Here is a 17,506-nt window from a genome sequence, read left to right on the forward strand (position 1 = left end):
AGTCCCCTGACCAGAGATCGAACCCGCGGTCCATGCAGTGGAAAGGCGGAGTCCCAACCACTGGACCGCCAGGGAGTCCCTTGGCAGGGCCTTGTTATTGATAGGCACCATTATTGGGCACCAAATGTGTGCGCCACAGTGACGCACTGTTGAGAGCACGCAGCGGAGTTTTGGGGTGGGGTTCAAACTCTGGCTCTGCTGCTCCCCAGATGCGTGGTCTTGGGCAGCTTATCCACTTGCATTCTCCCTCAGCTTCCCCATCTGTGGAATGAGGACCAAGATAACACCTGGGGTGTAGAGAGGGTTCAGTAAGTTAACACCCAGAACCCCAGTGGAATGGGGTGCTCGACAATGGCCTTGAGTCCATGGCCCACCTGTAGAGCCCACACCCACTCCAGGACCTCTGGGCTGCCCCAGCTCCCATACTTCCATAAGAAAGTTCAGATAGAAGATGGTATTTAGGATCAGTGCTCTGGCCCCACACAGCCCCTTTCAGCAGCTGCAGGTGTCGGCAGGATGCAGGGCCCTGTCCTCGGTTGACCTTGACTTAGCAGCTGTGTCTCCATGTGAAGATGGGTTTGCAAATCTGTGTGTAAGGACCCAGTCCACACACCAACCCTCCTGTCACACACTTTCTACTGTTTGCCAGAAAACCAAGCTGCCCCCAAGTCCTAGCTCCATCTCCAGTCTCCTGCTCCAACCCGGGGGTGCTGTGGGTGAGGAACCAAGGTCCCCAGGCTGTGGACCACAGAGGATGCGTCGGCAAAGTGACCCGCCTTCTCCTGGGTTCTCATCCCAGGCCCTTAGCACCAGAATCCCCAGGCTCCAGCCATGTACCCACCCCCAAACACATTCACCCGCGAGGCTGGAAATACAGAGCCATCAACACCATCCCACCCCCTTGCCAATGAACCCACTGCTTCAGAAACATCCAGATCCTAGCCAGGCCTACTTTAAAATTCCATTTTATTTCTCTTTGTATTTGTTGCTGTTGTTTTAAAAATGTTCACGGTACATTTTTTTTTTTTTTTTTCAAGAGTCTTGTGCCTCCTGGTAAGTGCACTGGTTTGCTTTCACAGTACTCTCCACGACGGCGGACGGTCCTTATTGCTGAAGGAGTGTGTCCACGCCGGGGAGTGGGGACACCGGAGGGATAGGGGTGGGGAGCCCAGGTGAGAAGCCTGGGTCTGTGCTCCTGATCCGAGAGGCTGAGGGACCAGACCCAGGCTAAGTCGAGCATCCTTAGCTGGACCTCCAGCCTCCCCAGGGTCTTCCCAGCCCTCTCTTTAGAAAGGCCGGGAGGGGCAGAGAAAAAGGGGTGAGGGGTAGAGGATGGGGGTGGGGAGTGAGCCAGGCAGCAAGCTGACTGGGAGCCCAGGCATGCAGTAGGCATGGAGGTAGGGGGGAGGCAGCCGGAGCAGTGATGGCCTCCAAGAGGGCCCTGCTCCCTCTCAGGGGGAGTGGGCTTGGGAGACTCTACCCCCCGAACAGCTCAGGACCACTCCTCCCCCAGTCAGAACTCCTCAGCGATGGCCCAGCCCAGAAGCAGCGCTGTGGTTCCTGACCCCTCGCCCAGAGCCCTCTCTCCTTTTTAGTGCAAGAAAGACCTGAGTGCAGAGAAGGGCCTAGCCGCCTAGAGGCCAGGTCCCGTCCACGGCAGCCGGACTTGGCCACCCCGGCGCCTCCACAGCTTGTCCCCAGGGTAGGGGGCCTCGTATCCCCCTCCCTGGAGGCTGTGGCCTCTCTGGGTGGCAGGCCTCCCTGCAAACACACCAAGGGAAGCTGGCTGTCTCCCCCCACCACCCCCCAACCCCGGGGCCTGACAGGGGTCCCCGAGCACCAGGTGGCCCGCCAGCCACACCAAGTTCTCCCCCCGTCCACTGGTTCCAGGAGAGCTGCTCGCCTCCCATTGGGAGCAGGCTCGGGAGATGGCTGGACAGTAAAGCACCCCTTGAATAAACGCAGTATCCCACGGATAAAGGAGCAGAACGAGGACTCAGTGACCCACGCCCTCCCACGGTCACTGGGGCTCCTCCAAGTGGCTCATCTGCAGCAGAAATGCCTTATTTCACTCATCTGACAGTTTTCTGTGCTTGATTACCATCCGTTAGAATGAGGGACCCAGGTGACGTCGCTGTGGGTCTGGCAAGCTTGGAGGAAGAGGGTTTCAGCTGGGTGTCCCTCAGCTCCTGCAAGCAGCAGACATTGTTAAAAAAAAAAAAAACAACAGCTTGGTGTCACTCAGGACCAGGTCCTGGGGCCCCCAGAGGGCCCTCGTTCCCTTCTGTGAGGACAGGCAGCGGAGGCGGGGTGGGGGTGGGGGTCTGCCTTCTGCCTTCCCAGACCCAGGAATGCCCATCTGTGGGGGCCCCCACCTCCAGCACTGCAGTGCCCAGAGCCTGTCTGCAGCCCTCCCCCAGAGTACCTGGGAGGGGCGTCCCCTGAGAAGATGCTGCAGGGAGGTGCAGGCCCTCTTACCTCTGAACTACAGCTGGGTAGGGTGGCTGGCCCCCTCCAGGCATTGGGGACCAGTGTGGATGGAAAGAGAAAAGCTGAGATGTGCCAACGGACCCATCCAAGGACCAAGATGCTGGAAATTCTTACCTGCAACTCACAGGACCCGCCCTCTCTCCTCCTAGCCCCACCCAAGGCAAGTTCTGGCTCCAGAAAAGACAGGTGGGACACCTCCGGCTCAGAGCTCAGAGCCCTCTCTGCAGGCAGTGGTTAGGGGATGGGGTTCTACCTGGGGCAGAGAGAAGGAACTTCCGGGGCAGAATTGGTCTGTGGTTTCGGCTCAGCTAAAACGAAAGAATGAGCAGCTGGTTTTAGATCTACCTGGGCACCCCCGACCACGTGGGCAATACCCAGGAGGAGGGGCTTGGGGGCATCTCTCTCCCCATCCCCTCCTCCCTCGCCTCTGGCAGAAGATACAAAGTCCAATAGAAAAGAGATCCTGCTTTCTTTGTTCCGGGTTTTTTTTTTTTTCCTTTAAAATCAGCTTAAGGCAAAAGTTTGGCAAAGCAAGTCTACATAAGGCCGCATGACGGAGGACGGGGCGGGGGCAGGGGGGTGGGTCTTTCCCCTGGAGGGGCCCGCCGCACCCACCAGGCTCATCACCAGCTCCTCCTCAGACCCTGAACCTCGTAAAGAGGCATTTAAAAAAAAAAAGAACAGAAAAAGCAGTTGTTTCAGGGTGTCTGTTGCAAATGAATGAACTTGCGAGGAGAGGAAAGGAGACCCAGGGCGACACTGACGGTGCACGTCGAGGGGTCGGTCCTGCCTGGGCCTCCCCCTCCCCCAGGAAAGCAGGTGCCAGAAGGGCGGGGGCGGGGCGGGGTGGGGAGGGGCCATCCCAGGGGCATTCGCACAGTGAGATCCGCCCCGCCGGAGAAGGTAGAAAGGTTGTATTTCGCTGAATGACCACAGAGTCCGTGTGGGGGGTTGCTTGAGCGGTGTCCTCATCCGGGTGTCACCACGCGGGCGCCCCTGGCCGCTACCGGTGCTTGGGCGGGATCACCACCAGGGGCGGCCCAAACTTGGGGCGCCACATGAGGACCTGAGCGTCGTTGGCGTTGGGCTTGACCAGGGCGCTGGGTGGGATGGGCTCGTTCTTGCTCAGGATTTTGGGCTGGTCCTGGGCAATGGGCTCCCGGAGCCGGGCGCGCTGGCCCAGGGGCCGGGTGGGGTTCACCTCGATGCTCAGCTGCATGCGCCAGTGCAGGGTCTGCAGGATGATCATGTCGTTGGTTGAGGTGTTGGTGGCCACCAGCCATGTGATGAAGCTCTGGTCCCGGTAGATGTTGGTCAGTTTGGCCACGTTGCTCTCACTGACGGGCACGGCCCACGTGACGCTGGGGTAGAAGTTATCGTTCATGCTGATGATGAACTTGGAGTTTCTCTTGGTGGGGCCCACGATGGTGCAGGTCTCTGTGGTGTTGCCGTACCACGGGTAGTTCACCCCGTCCGAGTCGCTGATGGCCTCGATCTTGCCTTCCTGGAGGTCCGGGAGCTCCCAGCTGGACCTGAGGATGGGAAGGCAGTTTACATCACCAGCCAGCCACAGGCTGGTCTGCATCCCTTTGTCTTGGGGGCTCACCTCTTGGGGTGGGCCGACAGGAAACAGACACCCCAGCATCAGGTCAAGGAATTGGGGCTCCCCTAGACCTGGCACCCCCCCCAAAAGCCACATCCTGTTCTCTTGCATCATCTCAGATTGGTCTCCCCCCTCCCCACCCCGGAAACCACTCTAGACAGGGGCTGGACTTTGGGAAGCCCTGGCTGCCCCTGGCCTCAAGGGGATGTGTCCCAGGGAGGGGCCTGGGGGCAGCGCACAGTAATGGGGAGCCCTGACATACGCTATGCCCCCCACCCCAGGTCCTGGTGGCTGGTGGATCAGCCACATGCAGCCCTGTGGTTTCAGTGAGGGCAGAGGCCACTGATCGTGAGAGGCTGGGGGTCGAGGGGCCTCTCCTGAACACACAGCACATCAGGGCACCCTGCCTGGGAGTGCAGAGGGCAGGGAGTTTCTTTCTCTTGCTTTAGGGGCTGACAGGAAGATTCAGGGCCCAGTGGCTGTGAGGTCGGCACTTCTAAGAGTGATTCCAGTCCCTCCATTGACCAGCACGTGACCTAGGTCAAATGCCTGCGCTCCCTGAGCTTTGGTGTTAGCACCTGGACCAAAGGCACAGGAACCAGTGCCCAGAGCCCTCGCTCAGACTCTGTCCCCTCCCCTCCAAGTCTCCTCCACCACGTGTGGGTCTGGGCTCCCTGGCCCCCTGCCCAGCATGGCCAGCATCATAGGTAGTACCCCCTTCTTTCTGCTCATGTCAGCCTAGAAGAAGAAGCACAGTATGGCCTGAATTGCTCCCACCCAGTCAGCCCATCTTCGGAGCAGCAGAACCAAGAAAACCTCAACAGCCCATCTCAAAACACCACACTCAGTCCCTGCCTCCGGGCCAGCTATACAATCAATGCCTCCTGGCCTTGCTGCAGCTGCCGGGGAACCTGCACTTGCAGCTTCAGGCCCAGCTGAGTACCAGCAGTACTTGGTCAGCCCGTCTTGCTTTCAGGGGTCTCAGTCTTCCTGGGGTGGAAGAAGGCGGCTGGGCTGTCTGTGGAGTTCAGACTCAAGAAACCTACTGGACTTGCTCAAAGTCTCAGCCACCCTCTCACTGGTGTGACACCTGAGCAAAGTCCCTATATCCCCTGGGCCCCAGACTCATCACCTTGTCCCACCTGGGGTCACGGAAGGATTCAGGCAGGAACATGCCAGCCCAGGGCAGGGCACAGGACAAAGGCCAGTGACTGGTGTCTGCTGGCACTCCTGTCGCCATGGCTATTGCTATAATAATAGCTCTCAGACAGAAGAGGACACTGGCCTGTCCCAAGTCACTCTGAGGACACGTGTGGCTGGACAGCAGCATTCGGGGAACCCACCCGTTAGAGACTCACCAACAATCACCTCCACCCCACTAGGCAGATAAAGTAAGGAAAGCTGCGGGTGGGGGTCTTTTTCCTCAGTGATTCCGCTGGGCAGTGAGACCTGGGCGCCTGCCACACCAGACGCTCTGCCCCCAGAATTCTGCACCTGTGTACACTAGCAGTTCTCTCCAGAATATATATTACAAAATGTATTTTTATTCACAGCAGCACTGTTCACAGTAGCCCAAATGTGGAAGCAACCCAAGTGTCCATCACTGGACGATGGATAAAGTGGTCTGTCCATTACAATGGAATATTATTCACCCTTAAAAAGCAAATTCCGACACACGCTACAACATGGATGAACCTTGACATCATGCGAAGTGAAATAAGTCAGACACAAGAGGACAAACACTGTGTGATTCCACATATATGAGGCCCCTCGAGGACTCAGATTCAGAGACAGAAAGCAGGATGTGGTTGCCGGGGGCTAGGGGAGGGGCACGGACAGCCAGGGTCCCACGGGTGCAATCTCAGTTGGGGAAGATGAAAAATTTCTGGAAATAGATGCACAACAGAGTGGATGTTTTTAATACCCCTGAACTTAAAAATGGTTAAGATGATAAATTTTATATATATCTTTGTTGTTTTGTTTAATCACTCAGTCGTGTATGATTCTTTGTGATCCCATGGACTGCAGCCCGCCAGTCTCCTCTGTCCTTGGGAATTTCCAGGCAAGAATACTGGAGTGGGTTGCCATTTCCTCCTGCAGGGGATCTTCCCACAGGGATCAAAGCTGCGTCTCCTGCATTGACGGGCAGATTCTTTACCACTGACCCACCAGGGAAGCCCACGTATAACTTAATCATAATTTAAAATGCATTCCTGATATGTAGCATTTAATGTTGCTGCTGCTGCTAAGTCGCTTCAGTCGTATCCAACTCTGTGTGACCCCATAGACGGCAGCCCACCAGGCTCCCCTGTCCCTGGGATTCTCCAGGCAAGAACACTGGAGTGGGTTGCCATTTCCTTCTCCAATGCATGAAGGTGAAAAGTGAAAGTGAAGTCACTCAGTCGTGTCTGACTCTTAGCGATCCCATGGACTGCAGCCTACCAAGCTTCTCAGTCCGTGGGATTTTCCAGGCAAGAGTACTGGAGTGGGTTGCCATTGCCTTCTCCGATCATTTAATGTTAGCAATTAGTAAATGTGGTCACTACTGGAGGGATAATTAGGAATGTGATTTTTGCTAATTTTTCTGTTTATTTCATTAAAAAGGTCACAAATTAGCGTAACACCTGTCTCATAGGCCATCTCCAGCCCGGGGCCCTGAGCTCGTCAGACTCCAAGGAAGGAGGTCACAGTTGTGAACCTGGAGATTCAGCTGTCCCAGGGGGATGGCCGCCACAGACCAGAGAAGAGGGTCAGGGTCCCTGTCCTGAATTTCTCAGAAGCCCGTGTCCCACCTGCATCCAGCCTCCTGGAAGGCACCCACTCTACCTTCTCATGGTGTTTCACTCTTAAAAATTGTTTTTTGGGTTTTTTTAAGGCAGAAAGCCATCTCGCCAAAGGCCCCCTTTCACTTCCTAAGAGCTGGCTTGTTTGGGGGAGTGGGGCTTGGTACCCGCATGGCCCCCCTCTCTCTGTGTCTCAGCCTCTGACCCCAAAGCTTCAGGTTCCCTTTCCCCTACCAGCCCCCCCAGATGCCCACGCGCTGGCTCAGTCACAGACGGGTGACGTCCCCATGAGCGAGCAGACAGCCCTGTCTCACGTGGCGTATTACTCAGAACCAGGGCCAAGGGCGTCTGTTTTCACATCATCACAGGCCAGCTGAGCTAGCTGTGGTCTCGGTCCAGTCTCCGAGTCGAGGCGGTACGAGGGGGCGTGGGTAAGGGCACAGTAGCTGAGGGATGTGGGCCAGCCCGGGGCCAGTATCACCCTGGCTACCAGCTCTGGTCAAGTCACAGATGTCAGCTCCACATGGGTCCACCGTGGTAATCACACCCACCTTCCAGGTTTCTGTGATGATTAAACCTGTCGACACATACCACCTGGTACGCGATAAACAGCAAAACGTGGAAACTCCCGGAGAACATCTGAGGGAGGCGTGCCTCTCACACTAATGGATTTGCCAGCCCCGATGTGACCTGAGGCCTTCTGACCTCATTTATGTTTCCAAATTATCTGGGCTCTGAAAGGAATAGTTTCATACAGTTCCTGCCTTGAAGACTTCCTGTTTGTTCTACAGGGACCTCGGGCTTCGAGGCAGACCCTTGGTTTTCCGCTCCCAGCACACCCTGAGCCTTCTGGTTTGCAAGGTGAGGACAGTACAGCTACAGATGTCACCGAAAGGTCTGGGCAAGGCTCTCAGGTCCACACGGATGCCCAGCCAGCACCAGATCTAGGTGAGGAGGGGGATTTGTGAACACAAGCAACCGCCCATCTCTGCCCAGCGCCTCCTGTCCAGACCCCAGGGCAGGTCCTATCAGGCCTCCCACAGGGGAGCAGGGGACATGGTCTCCCCCATGTCCTCTCCCCCTTTGCTCGCCGGCCTACACAGGTCTTCAGGGCGACAGTGGCCACAGGATGTGTGGCACCAGCACAAAGTGAAAGTTGTTCAAAAGTTAAGAACTGCCACGTGGTAACCGTGGAGCCAGGCACCAGGCCGGGGGCCCTTCAGAGCACAGGACCCCGCTGTGCCCACGCCCAGGAAACTGGCCCGCTTCCCGTCACTCTCCCGCCCTCATCCTGGAGGTGTGGGAAAGCAGAGGACGGCAGGCAAGTCCAAGCTTCAAGCCGGGCTGCAGATGCTTTCTGGGGCCTGCTGGCAGCACATCTGAGCCAGACTCCTGAGTTCCCCTCAAACCCCACTCCTTCTGCAGCGCCATCCAAAAGCCACTCAACAAACGTCTGCAGGAACCCCCACGGGCGCTGGCCACCCCGCCGTGGCGACCCAGTCATTGGCAATGTTGGGGGCCCTGCACCCTCTGGACGCCCGAATCCATCCCTGATTGCCCCCTCCTCACCTCCAGACTGCCCCCCGTACCCCCCCGCCTCGTCCCTGGCCACAACCCTTCACCTCTCCCAGGTCTCCTCCTGCCCTCTGCCAAGCTCTCCTCCCTGAAACACAAGTGATCTTTAAAAACACAAAATGGATGGCACACTTCCTTCCTCCAACCCGTTTAAATCTGCCGTGACCCCTCTTCCCCATGGCCCTGAAAGTCAGATGCAGGCGAAGCTGAGGGCCCCCAGGTGCATGCCTGCACGCGTGCGCACACAGTCTGCAGCGTGCAGACGCTCCAAGCAGTACGACTGACGGGGAGTGAGTCTGAAGGGGTTACAAAAGGCCTTCCCTGCAGGCCAGAGAAGGGGTTGAGGCTGTGCCAAAGGGCGCCCACAGAGGCTGGGGAGGGTCACCCTATGGCCCCAGGCCCAGCCACCAGCCCGAAGTTGGCTGTGCTCAAAGGCCTGTGGGTAGAGAGGGAAGGAAACCAGAGGTGCCCAGAGACCAGAGGTGTGACCCTCCTGTGGGCACTGTTTCCTCCCACCTCACCGCTCCCTCTGCCCAGGCCGCAGTCCCAGGGCCTGCCACGTGGGGAAAGGGCCCAACAGCACCTGTTTCAGTTTTCAGTTTTAAAAGCTGTGTTTTGTTTCGTTTTTAAAAAGCAAGCTATAGAGAAGTACCCAAAGTGAGAAACGTGAATCCTGCCTTCTGGGCCGCCCCCTTCCTCGGCAAGGTTACTCACCACACCCCACTCTGGTGAACATCCTTGTGAAGCTTTCTCCCTGCACATACCCAGTATATGTTCAGTTTTTAGTGACAGAATCTTGATGCGAGCCCCTCTTCGTCCTATGTAGCAGCCTCGCCATACTCTGCCCTGGAGACAGGACACTGGGGGTGTTCGTGGCTCTTTGCCACGATGGCCGGGGCTGGAGTTTCTGCCCGCACACACGTCCTTTCTGCCCCGCTCCTTCCATTCATGTATTCATTGACTCATTTGTTCAGTAGACATTTTTATGTGCTTACTACCTGCCAGGCACCAGGCCAGGGGCTCAGTTTCTGTTAAGAGATGCCAGAACTACTGGGTTGGCCAAAAAGTTCATTCAGGCATTTCCGCAACACAAAGAACCCGAACAACAGTGCCAGAGTTGAAGGTCCCGTGTACTTATAATTCTGAAAGCTCATCTTCCAGAAGCTGCCCACATTGTACCCCCCACACCAGGCATTACTGATCCTTTCCATTTTTAACCCAGATCCTATCAGCAGAAAAAAAAAAAAGCATCTCCCCATTTCATTTGCCACTCCCCTGATCATGGCGGTGGCCGGTGCCTCCCCGCACAGCCCGGGAGACGCCAGCTTCTGTTTTCTGCCCTCAGAAGGCGAGGGTGGGCATGATCGCCAGGCGGGGGCCGGCCCAGGGGCAGTTCTTTTGGGGTCGGGCAGTACCCCCGCCCCCAACTTCCTCCCACCCCAAAGCCTGGAAACGAGGACTTCCCTCTCCGGCCACCACCAGGGCCCCACAGATGGGGGAGGCCGCCTTCCGGGTGCAGAGAGGAAGTACCGTCCCCAATTGTTCTGCCCGGCCCCCCGGGCAGGCCCAGGCCGCAGGAAGAGGCCACGTGGTCACCAGGCCATGCCTCCTGACCCGGCCCCAGACCTGCTGGAGCAGAGCAAGCCTCCTAGGGCAAGTGGCCTCGGGTCTGAGCAGCCCCAGCCTCAGCATCAGTGAGGACCTCTTGGACTCCTTGGGAGACCAGAGAGAGACCGGGGAGCCAGGCAGAGGCCCCTCCACCCCTGCCAGGCCCTTTCCCACTGGCCTCGTCATCCTGCTCAAGTCATCGCAGGTCTGGCTGCAAAAACCCTGAGAGGTCTCATCGCCAGAGATTCCCATGCTCTAGGCGGGTATGGGAAGCCGAACCCAAAAGAAGAAGAGCAACGACTCTAACACAGCAATCTGTGCTGATTCCGTGCCGGGCGCTGTGTAACTGATGATGAATGAACGCTAGTTACGGTAGGGATAGCAACTATGAAACCAGTGCTTTGTACACGCAGACACTGTGCTGAGTCCTCATCAGGCACTATCTCATTTAGTCCCTCAACAACCCCATTTCACAGATGGGAACAGTGAGGCTCACAAAGGTTGGGAACTTGGCCTGAGCTTGCCGTACCTGTGGATGGTGGAGCTGGGGGGCCACGCCCTGCTGAACAAGGGCACGGGCAGGTGGCATTGTCAATCCAGAGAGACCCCCATGTCTTGAGCTGTTCTCCTCCCCTCACCCCAAGCCTGCCCTTTGGCAAAACCTGGAGCCAGAGCCGGCCTTGACTTTGACTTTGGTCGTGAGCCAGATTCCCTGGGGGCTCTAGCGGGAGAGCAAATTAGGGATAATGTGAAGCGTCCCACACACAAGGGAGAAATTGGGACTTGTCACTTGGAAGATTGTGCCAGCTGACAGGTGGCGGCTAAGGATTGCGGAGGACGGGGCTGTGGAGGCAGGCATCTCCAACAGTATTTTTTTTGGGGGGGGGTAGCTTTTAAAGCAATGTGGGCTGAACCCCAAACGATATAGAATCCTCTCAAGCTGGCACAAGAAACTCACCATTTTCTAGCTCTCCTCTTTAAGCTGGGGCATTACTGGGGTTTGGCGTGTGGCATTGTTTCACTGCAAACATTTCCAACCCACAATGTCATTCAAAAGGGTTCTCCTCCTGGATTAGAGATTAATTTCAAGCAGGGATAATGTTTGGGGGTATTACGGGTTTTGGTTAAGTATTTGGAATTAATATTTTTAATACAAGAACAGAAACCCTAACCTAACCTTTGCACCTGGCCATCCGCTCCCCAGGCCTTTAAAGCCCAGGGGGGCTTCATTTTAAGGCTTCAAATTGCCTGGGTCTAGCCCAGCAGTTCTCAACCAGGGGTGACTTTTCACCCCTCCTGGGGACATCGGGCAGTGTCTGGAGACATTTTTGGCTGTTAGGATTGGGGGAGGGAGGCTTCTGGCATTGAGTGGGTAGAGACCAGGGACACTGCTCAATATCCTGCAACGCGCAGGACAGCCCCAGTCCCAGCAAAGTTAAGGGGCAGCTCCGGGCAGCCTGAGGCCACTGGTCACCCCACCTCTCACCACCCCTGACTTTCCTTCACATCACGGGGCTTAAAAAAGTGAAGAAGCCTCGTTATCACAGGAGGTTTGGGATAGGGAAGAGTCTTTCCATCCCATCAAAATGCTTCCATCTGGGACTTCCCTGGCAGTCCAGTGGTTAAGACTCTGAGCTTCCAATACAAGGGACGTGGGTTCAATCCCTGGTTGGGGAACGAAGATCCCATATGCTGCGTAGCAAAAACAAAATGCTTCCATTGGTATTCAAGCTGGCACAGCTGTCCAGGCTTTTTCTGGAGGCCAGAGCCTCCCCACCGGCCAGAGGAACCATGCTACTTGCTAATTCAGTTTCTTAATACAGTTTTGTTGATTAATAATCAAGCAGTTTCCAACTGTGCATTTCAGCCACAGGGCAGTCACCTACAGCTGTCCTCTCCTCGAATCCTCCCAGCAGCCTACAGGCACTTCTAACTCCCCATCCACAGATGGCAAAGCCTAACCTCCAAGAGGCAACTTGCTGAGGCCCCAGAGCCAGCACTGAGGTCATCCTGACCCCAGAGACTGAACTCATTAATGGCCAGTCCCTCCTGCCCCTCCAGGGAGCCTCCAACTCTGCTCTTTCTCTGGGGCTGGTCCCATCTCCACCGGGACCTCAGTGGACCCTGGATAAGGAGGTCCGTAGGACACAGGGGTCCCTACGCTGAGATGTGTTCCGAGAAGGGGAGAGAACAAAAGGAAACACATACAGAATGAGGAAAACGGCTTTCAACCACTTGAAAACTCAAATCACGCGACTCACACTGTTAACTGTTAAATTCTTAAGTCAGGGAATAGGCTCTGTGTGAAAGAGGAAGACCTGGGCTGGGGAGAAAATTCAGCACGAGGAGTAATTTACATCTATCTGAATTCAGCCACGATTCTTTTTACAGGTCCCGTCACCCACTCCCTGTCTGACAGGAGGATCATCACAGTAACGACAGCGTTACAGACAATAGTCACCTGCAGTAAGTATCTACTGTGGGCTTGGCGCAGGGCCGAGAGCTTGACCAATGTCACCTCCCGTAACTCAATAAGCCCATGCTGCAAGGCCTATGACTGGCCCCGATTTGCAGACGAGGAAACCGAGGGTCAGAGTGGCTAAGGTCACACCCTGGAAAGTGACAGAGCCTGGACTGGAGCCCAGGTCCGCTTGACTGCAGTCTAGGTGTGCGCTTGGTTCCTCTAACCAGGAACCAAGGACTGGCACAGACAGAGAAAGGTCAGCTCAGGTCTCCTGACGCAGGCCTGCCTCCAGCCATAGTGCCCCAACGGACCTGGAGCCACCAGAGGTAGCCCAAGGCCTTGAAGACTCACGGGTGGGGAAACTGAGGCTCCAGGCCAGGCCTGCTCCCTCCCCACCACACAGCAAAACTCAGCCCCTTCAACCCTCCGCAACTTTCCTCTTCCTGGCGCTCACAGGAGGAGGACGGAACTTTCCAAGTTCAGAAGGACCCTCTGACTTCCCTATTCCTTCTCTGGAAGAAAACAAGCTTAGCCTAAAAGCCTAGAAAAACCCTTGTGTCTTGCCAGTTGTCCCAGATGCCCTGCAAAGCCTGAGAATATTTTGGGCTTAAGACTTCTTAGGGAAGGTCCACACCAAGTAACTAAGAAGCGTATTTCCCTTCTTGGGATGGAAATTCAGTACCATCTCCTGCCACCCCCGCCAACCCCGCCTGGTTTAATAACCACTTGGAGAGTCAGACCTGGAGCATAGATGTCAGGTAGACAGAGGGGAGCCGATGAGTGTCCAGATATGGCCCACGTGCCTCTCGGGGTGGCCGTGGTTACACCTAGTTTTCAGTTTTTCCATGATCTTCCTGTTGCCCTTGTAACATCAGAGTCACAGGTGGAGAAGCCACAAGATTTGGTGTCCCCTCCCCATCCTCTCTAATTTCAGGTGGCTCCGGGGGTTCTTAAATCAGTTTCAAGTCTGAGGGCAAGTCTGCTACAGGACGGGGGAGGTGTGTTGCAGGGGTGGATCCCGAGAGAGAGGCTGTGGGCGAGCATCCATGGCCACTCCCAGGGGTCTAGTTGGGGGGCTGCCTGGTGCCTTCAGAAGCCTCCTCGTGCTCAGAAACAGCTATTGTCATCGCCCTGTCTTAGGCACCCCTTCAAGTTAAGTCACTTCCCTCTCTGTCTACCACTGCTCTTTGCACACTCAGGGTGACCATCTCTAAGATCAGGGCACCTGCCAGGATCCTAAGAGGCCTCACCAAGCGCTACATTACCCCGAGGACATTCCAGAGACCGGGCTGGAGAGAAGAGGCCAGTGGGCTCCTCTCAGCTGTTAGGGGCCCCCTGGAGCCCTCTGCACACTGATGATGGAGGTCCACAGAAAGTGGCCTTCTGCCCCAGAGAGAGAGAACACTGCACTGCAATGCAAACCAAGTTTCTAAAACCCTCTCCAACAAAACTCTATCCTGAACAGAGCAGAGCATCCCCCCAGGTCTTGATGTGCCTCCGAAAATGCAGGGGGACAAGATCAAGCTCAACACAGAGCCCTGCACGCTAACTCTGGAGGCTGTGGAAGCCCATCTCTCCTTCCCTGAGTGCCCACTATGACCACGTGGGCTGGCGGAGGCCTGAGCTGGGCCAAGCCCCTGCCCCTCCAGTGACCCGGGACAGCACGCCTGCTTTGCCAAAGAGGCACCCGATGGAGTGTCCCTCTGCTTCCTGGGCATCTTGCGGGGAGGGAGATGGGAACCCTGGGGGGAGCAGGGACAGTGGAAGGGAAGGTCCTAGGGCCGTGACCCCGATCTGAATCAACAGGCAAGCCCTCTAGGTCGCCTGGCCGAGGAGGACTCAGAGAGCACTTCCACGTCTGCCTCATGCCTCCCTCTGGCCCTGGAGAGACCCCTCTGTAGCCTCCCCGCGACGTCCCCCCCTTCTCCCCCCGTCAGCGGCCCCCTCCCCGAAGCTTGCTTTTGAGCAGTACTCACATGCCCTGCTCCCCATACTGGTTGTAGAACTCCATGTGGCTGCACGCCTGGATCCAGCCGACTATCCAGGTCTCCTTCTTGGGGATGGGTGGCATGACCACCTGGGCCGAGGCACGGAAGTGGGGTGTCCGGTAGCGGAGCACCACGCTGGAGGACTCATCGATGCTGGTGGGGATGGGGTCGATAGAGGCCTTCACATCGATCACCGTGATGCCTTCCCGGAAGACTCTGGCTTTGCCTCCGATGCTCTGAATGCAGCCCATGGCACACAGGACCACTCTGATCTCCAGGGAAGACCAGCAGTCCCAGGGGAAGCTGGGCATTGACAGGATGGAGGCCGCCGGACCCAGTGCAGACAGTAGTACAGCTCTTCAATCTCAAATCCCAAGACCGATATCCATAGGATAGAAGATTCACTGAGTCCAGGGGGTTCGCATATCACTACCGCGGGGCCACTTTATAAATAAGGATTTTGCTGCATTTCAAGGGCCCTGGGTTCTCTCTTCTGCGAGCAGTGAACAAAAATCACCGATATTCTTTGGGTTAAAAAAAGGAAAGTTTGGAGGTTAATGGATAAGCATGTTGTTCAGACATCCAGCCCTTCCCGTGCCTCACACGCGGGGAACGCAGCTCCGAGACGCTCCCTGAAGTCTTCGGGCGAAGAAGGCAAACGCCGGCAGACACATAAATAAGGAAGGCTGCGTCCCCTGCGCGGTGCCGCCACCCTGGCTGCCAGAGACCGACTTCCTGCCCTTCTGCCTTCCGCACGCGCTCGGGCACACGCACCCGGCCGCTCGCCCGGCCCGGTCGAATCAATGGGAGAGCAGTTTCTGTTCAGTCGGCCAAGGTCCGGGGGCCCTCGGGGGCTTCCAGGAGGGCGAGCGCCCGGCGCGGGCCGCCCGCGGGGTCCCCGTCGGCGCCCACTCGCGGGCGCGCCGCGTCCCCTCGCCGCTGTTGCTGTCGCCGCCCGCCGCCGCCGCCGTGCGGGGGGCCCCGGGGCTGCGCTCGGGCCGCTGCCTGGTTCGCCGCGGCCGCCGAGGACCTGGAGGGGGAGGTGGAAGGGACAGGGCGTCAAGGCCGGCCTCAAAGTTGAACCGAACTTTGCTGCGGGGGACGCGCTGGGCGGCGACGCGTGTGCGCGGGGCGCGCGGGCTGCGGAGCTGACCGCGCACCTCTGGGCGGTCTCCCCGGAGGCGGCGGCCACCCCCCCAACACCCGCCCGCCCCGTCAGTGGCGGCCGCACGACCGCGCGCACCAGCGAATAATCGCCGCCCGTGACATCTCCGCTGACACCTCGCGGCCCGGAGGCGGGGTCGGGGAGGGGGAGGCCACTGCCTGGCACTGCAGTGGGCCTCGTGGACTTTGGGTCCTGGCACTGCCCCCACCTCCTCGCCGCCGGCGCCCCTTCCTGGTCAGACTCCCTCCGGGCCCTCCCCACCACGGGGGGCGCAGGGCCACCCTGCAGGCGGGTCAGGTCGGACGCACGCCCCTTCACGAGCCGGGGCTCCCCAGGCTCCTGAAGGGCGCAGTGCCCCTGCCCCACCGCTTTTATGCCCCTCTAGCCAGCCCCGAGTGGCCCCCCATCCCCGCGCGTCCGGCGCGCTCGCCGCCGCCGGGGAACTTTGGCGCGCACGCCCCCACCCGGGCGGCGCCTCCGACTCACCTGCCCCTCGGGCCGCTCCGCGTGCCCGGGCTGCCGCCCTCCGGACGCCCCCGACCCCACCACGGGTACGTCCTGGGGGCGCCCCCACCCCCTTTCTCGGTGAAGTGTCCTTTAGCTCTACAGGGGTTTGGGGGCCGGCGTGGACGACCCCCCGGCCCCCAAGTCCTCCTAGCTAGGGGCTGCCCGGCGGGTGGGGGTCGGGGGTCGGGGGTGGCCGGGGGCGGAGGGGTGAGGCTCGGGACTCTCTCGCCCTCACCCCGCTCGCCTGCTTTATTTTATGATCATCGTGAGCGTGCTGTCGCCGCTCAGCCCCGCCGCCGCGCCGCAGCCGCCTGGCGCGCCCCGCGCTGCCTCGCTCTGCTGCAGCATCGGAAAGGCAACCAGGTCAAACTTTGCAGAAACTCAGCCCCTGCGCCGGCCTGGCCCCTAGTCCGCCCGCAGCCGCCGGCCGGGAGCGCAGCGCACGCAGGGACCGCCGCCCGCTCGCCGGCCCCGCGGGGGTGCAGGTCCGCAGGGGGCGGCGGGCGGGCGGGCGAGCGGGCGCCGCCTCCTCCTCGCCGCCCGCCCCGCTCTCCACCCTCGCTCCCCGCACAGAGCCCTCCTCCCCACTGGTGATCCTCTCCCCCCACCCCTTGCCCCCCTCTCGCTCCCTCGCTGTCTCTGCAGCTGCTGGGGGAGCCGAGCCTCTCCTTGCAGAAACGACATTTCCTTTTTGGCTAGCTCCGGGAATTCTGGGTAGTGTAGTTCGGCTTCTGTCTCCGGTCCAGGTGGGCTGCTCCTCGTGCCCTTTGAACTCAGTGGGCTTTCCCCGGATCTGGGCAGGCGGAGGGGTGGGAGGTGGGCGTCGCCCTGGCCTGGCTGGTTGAGACAGCGCAGGACTCTGGGGGAGGGCTCCAGGGCTGGGAGGTTGGGAGTGAGGGGAGAAGGGATAAAGGTCCCTGTGTTGTTCTCTGTGCTGGGCCTCTAGGCACCCCGACAGGTGGTCAGGGCCTGTTGGGCCCCAACTGTGATCAACACTGGACAAGCCTAGTCATTTCATTTACCATCAGCCAGCGCCCCCATGGGAGGCTTATCGTGTGTATTTCACAGAGCCTAGGGAATCCAAAGCTGGGAGATTTCCAAGACTTGCCCACCAGTCCCACCCAGGTGGGTGTCCCGGCTGACACCAGGAGGTCTACGTGCAGAAGAGGTCCTAGAGGGGTTTGACCCTGGACAGGGGGGATCACTGTTAACCTCTCTAAGCATCTTCGAACCAGGACCCACCAACCCCCAACCCCCACCTTGGAACTGCCTGCCACCAGGAAAAGGGGGAATGGCCAGGTGGTTTGTGACATCAGAAAATCT

The 17,506-nt window shown here is 58.4% G+C and overlaps 1 protein-coding gene across 2 annotated transcripts; it reads right to left on the bottom strand.

Annotated features, from left to right (window-relative positions):
• Positions 1-949: 949 nt before the first annotated feature.
• FAM78A (family with sequence similarity 78 member A) lies at positions 950-16,664 on the bottom strand. 2 transcript variants are annotated; one of them, XM_005213211.4, is made up of 3 exons: positions 16,163-16,664; positions 14,500-15,541; positions 950-4,022 (listed from the first exon to the last, which is right to left on the bottom strand). In XM_005213211.4, the coding sequence occupies exons 2-3, from the start codon at positions 14,820-14,822 to the stop codon at positions 3,494-3,496; spliced, it is 852 nt and encodes a 283-aa protein (XP_005213268.1). In that variant the 5' UTR covers positions 14,823-15,541; positions 16,163-16,664; the 3' UTR covers positions 950-3,493. The 2 variants fall into 2 exon arrangements, with proteins under 2 accessions (XP_005213268.1, NP_001033597.2); NM_001038508.2 differs by lacking the exon at positions 16,163-16,664 and having other exon boundaries at positions 14,500-15,156.
• Positions 16,665-17,506: the final 842 nt, after the last annotated feature.

Source organism: Bos taurus, chromosome 11 (genome assembly GCF_002263795.3).
Source record: "Bos taurus isolate L1 Dominette 01449 registration number 42190680 breed Hereford chromosome 11, ARS-UCD2.0, whole genome shotgun sequence".
NCBI lineage: Eukaryota > Metazoa > Chordata > Mammalia > Artiodactyla > Bovidae > Bos > Bos taurus.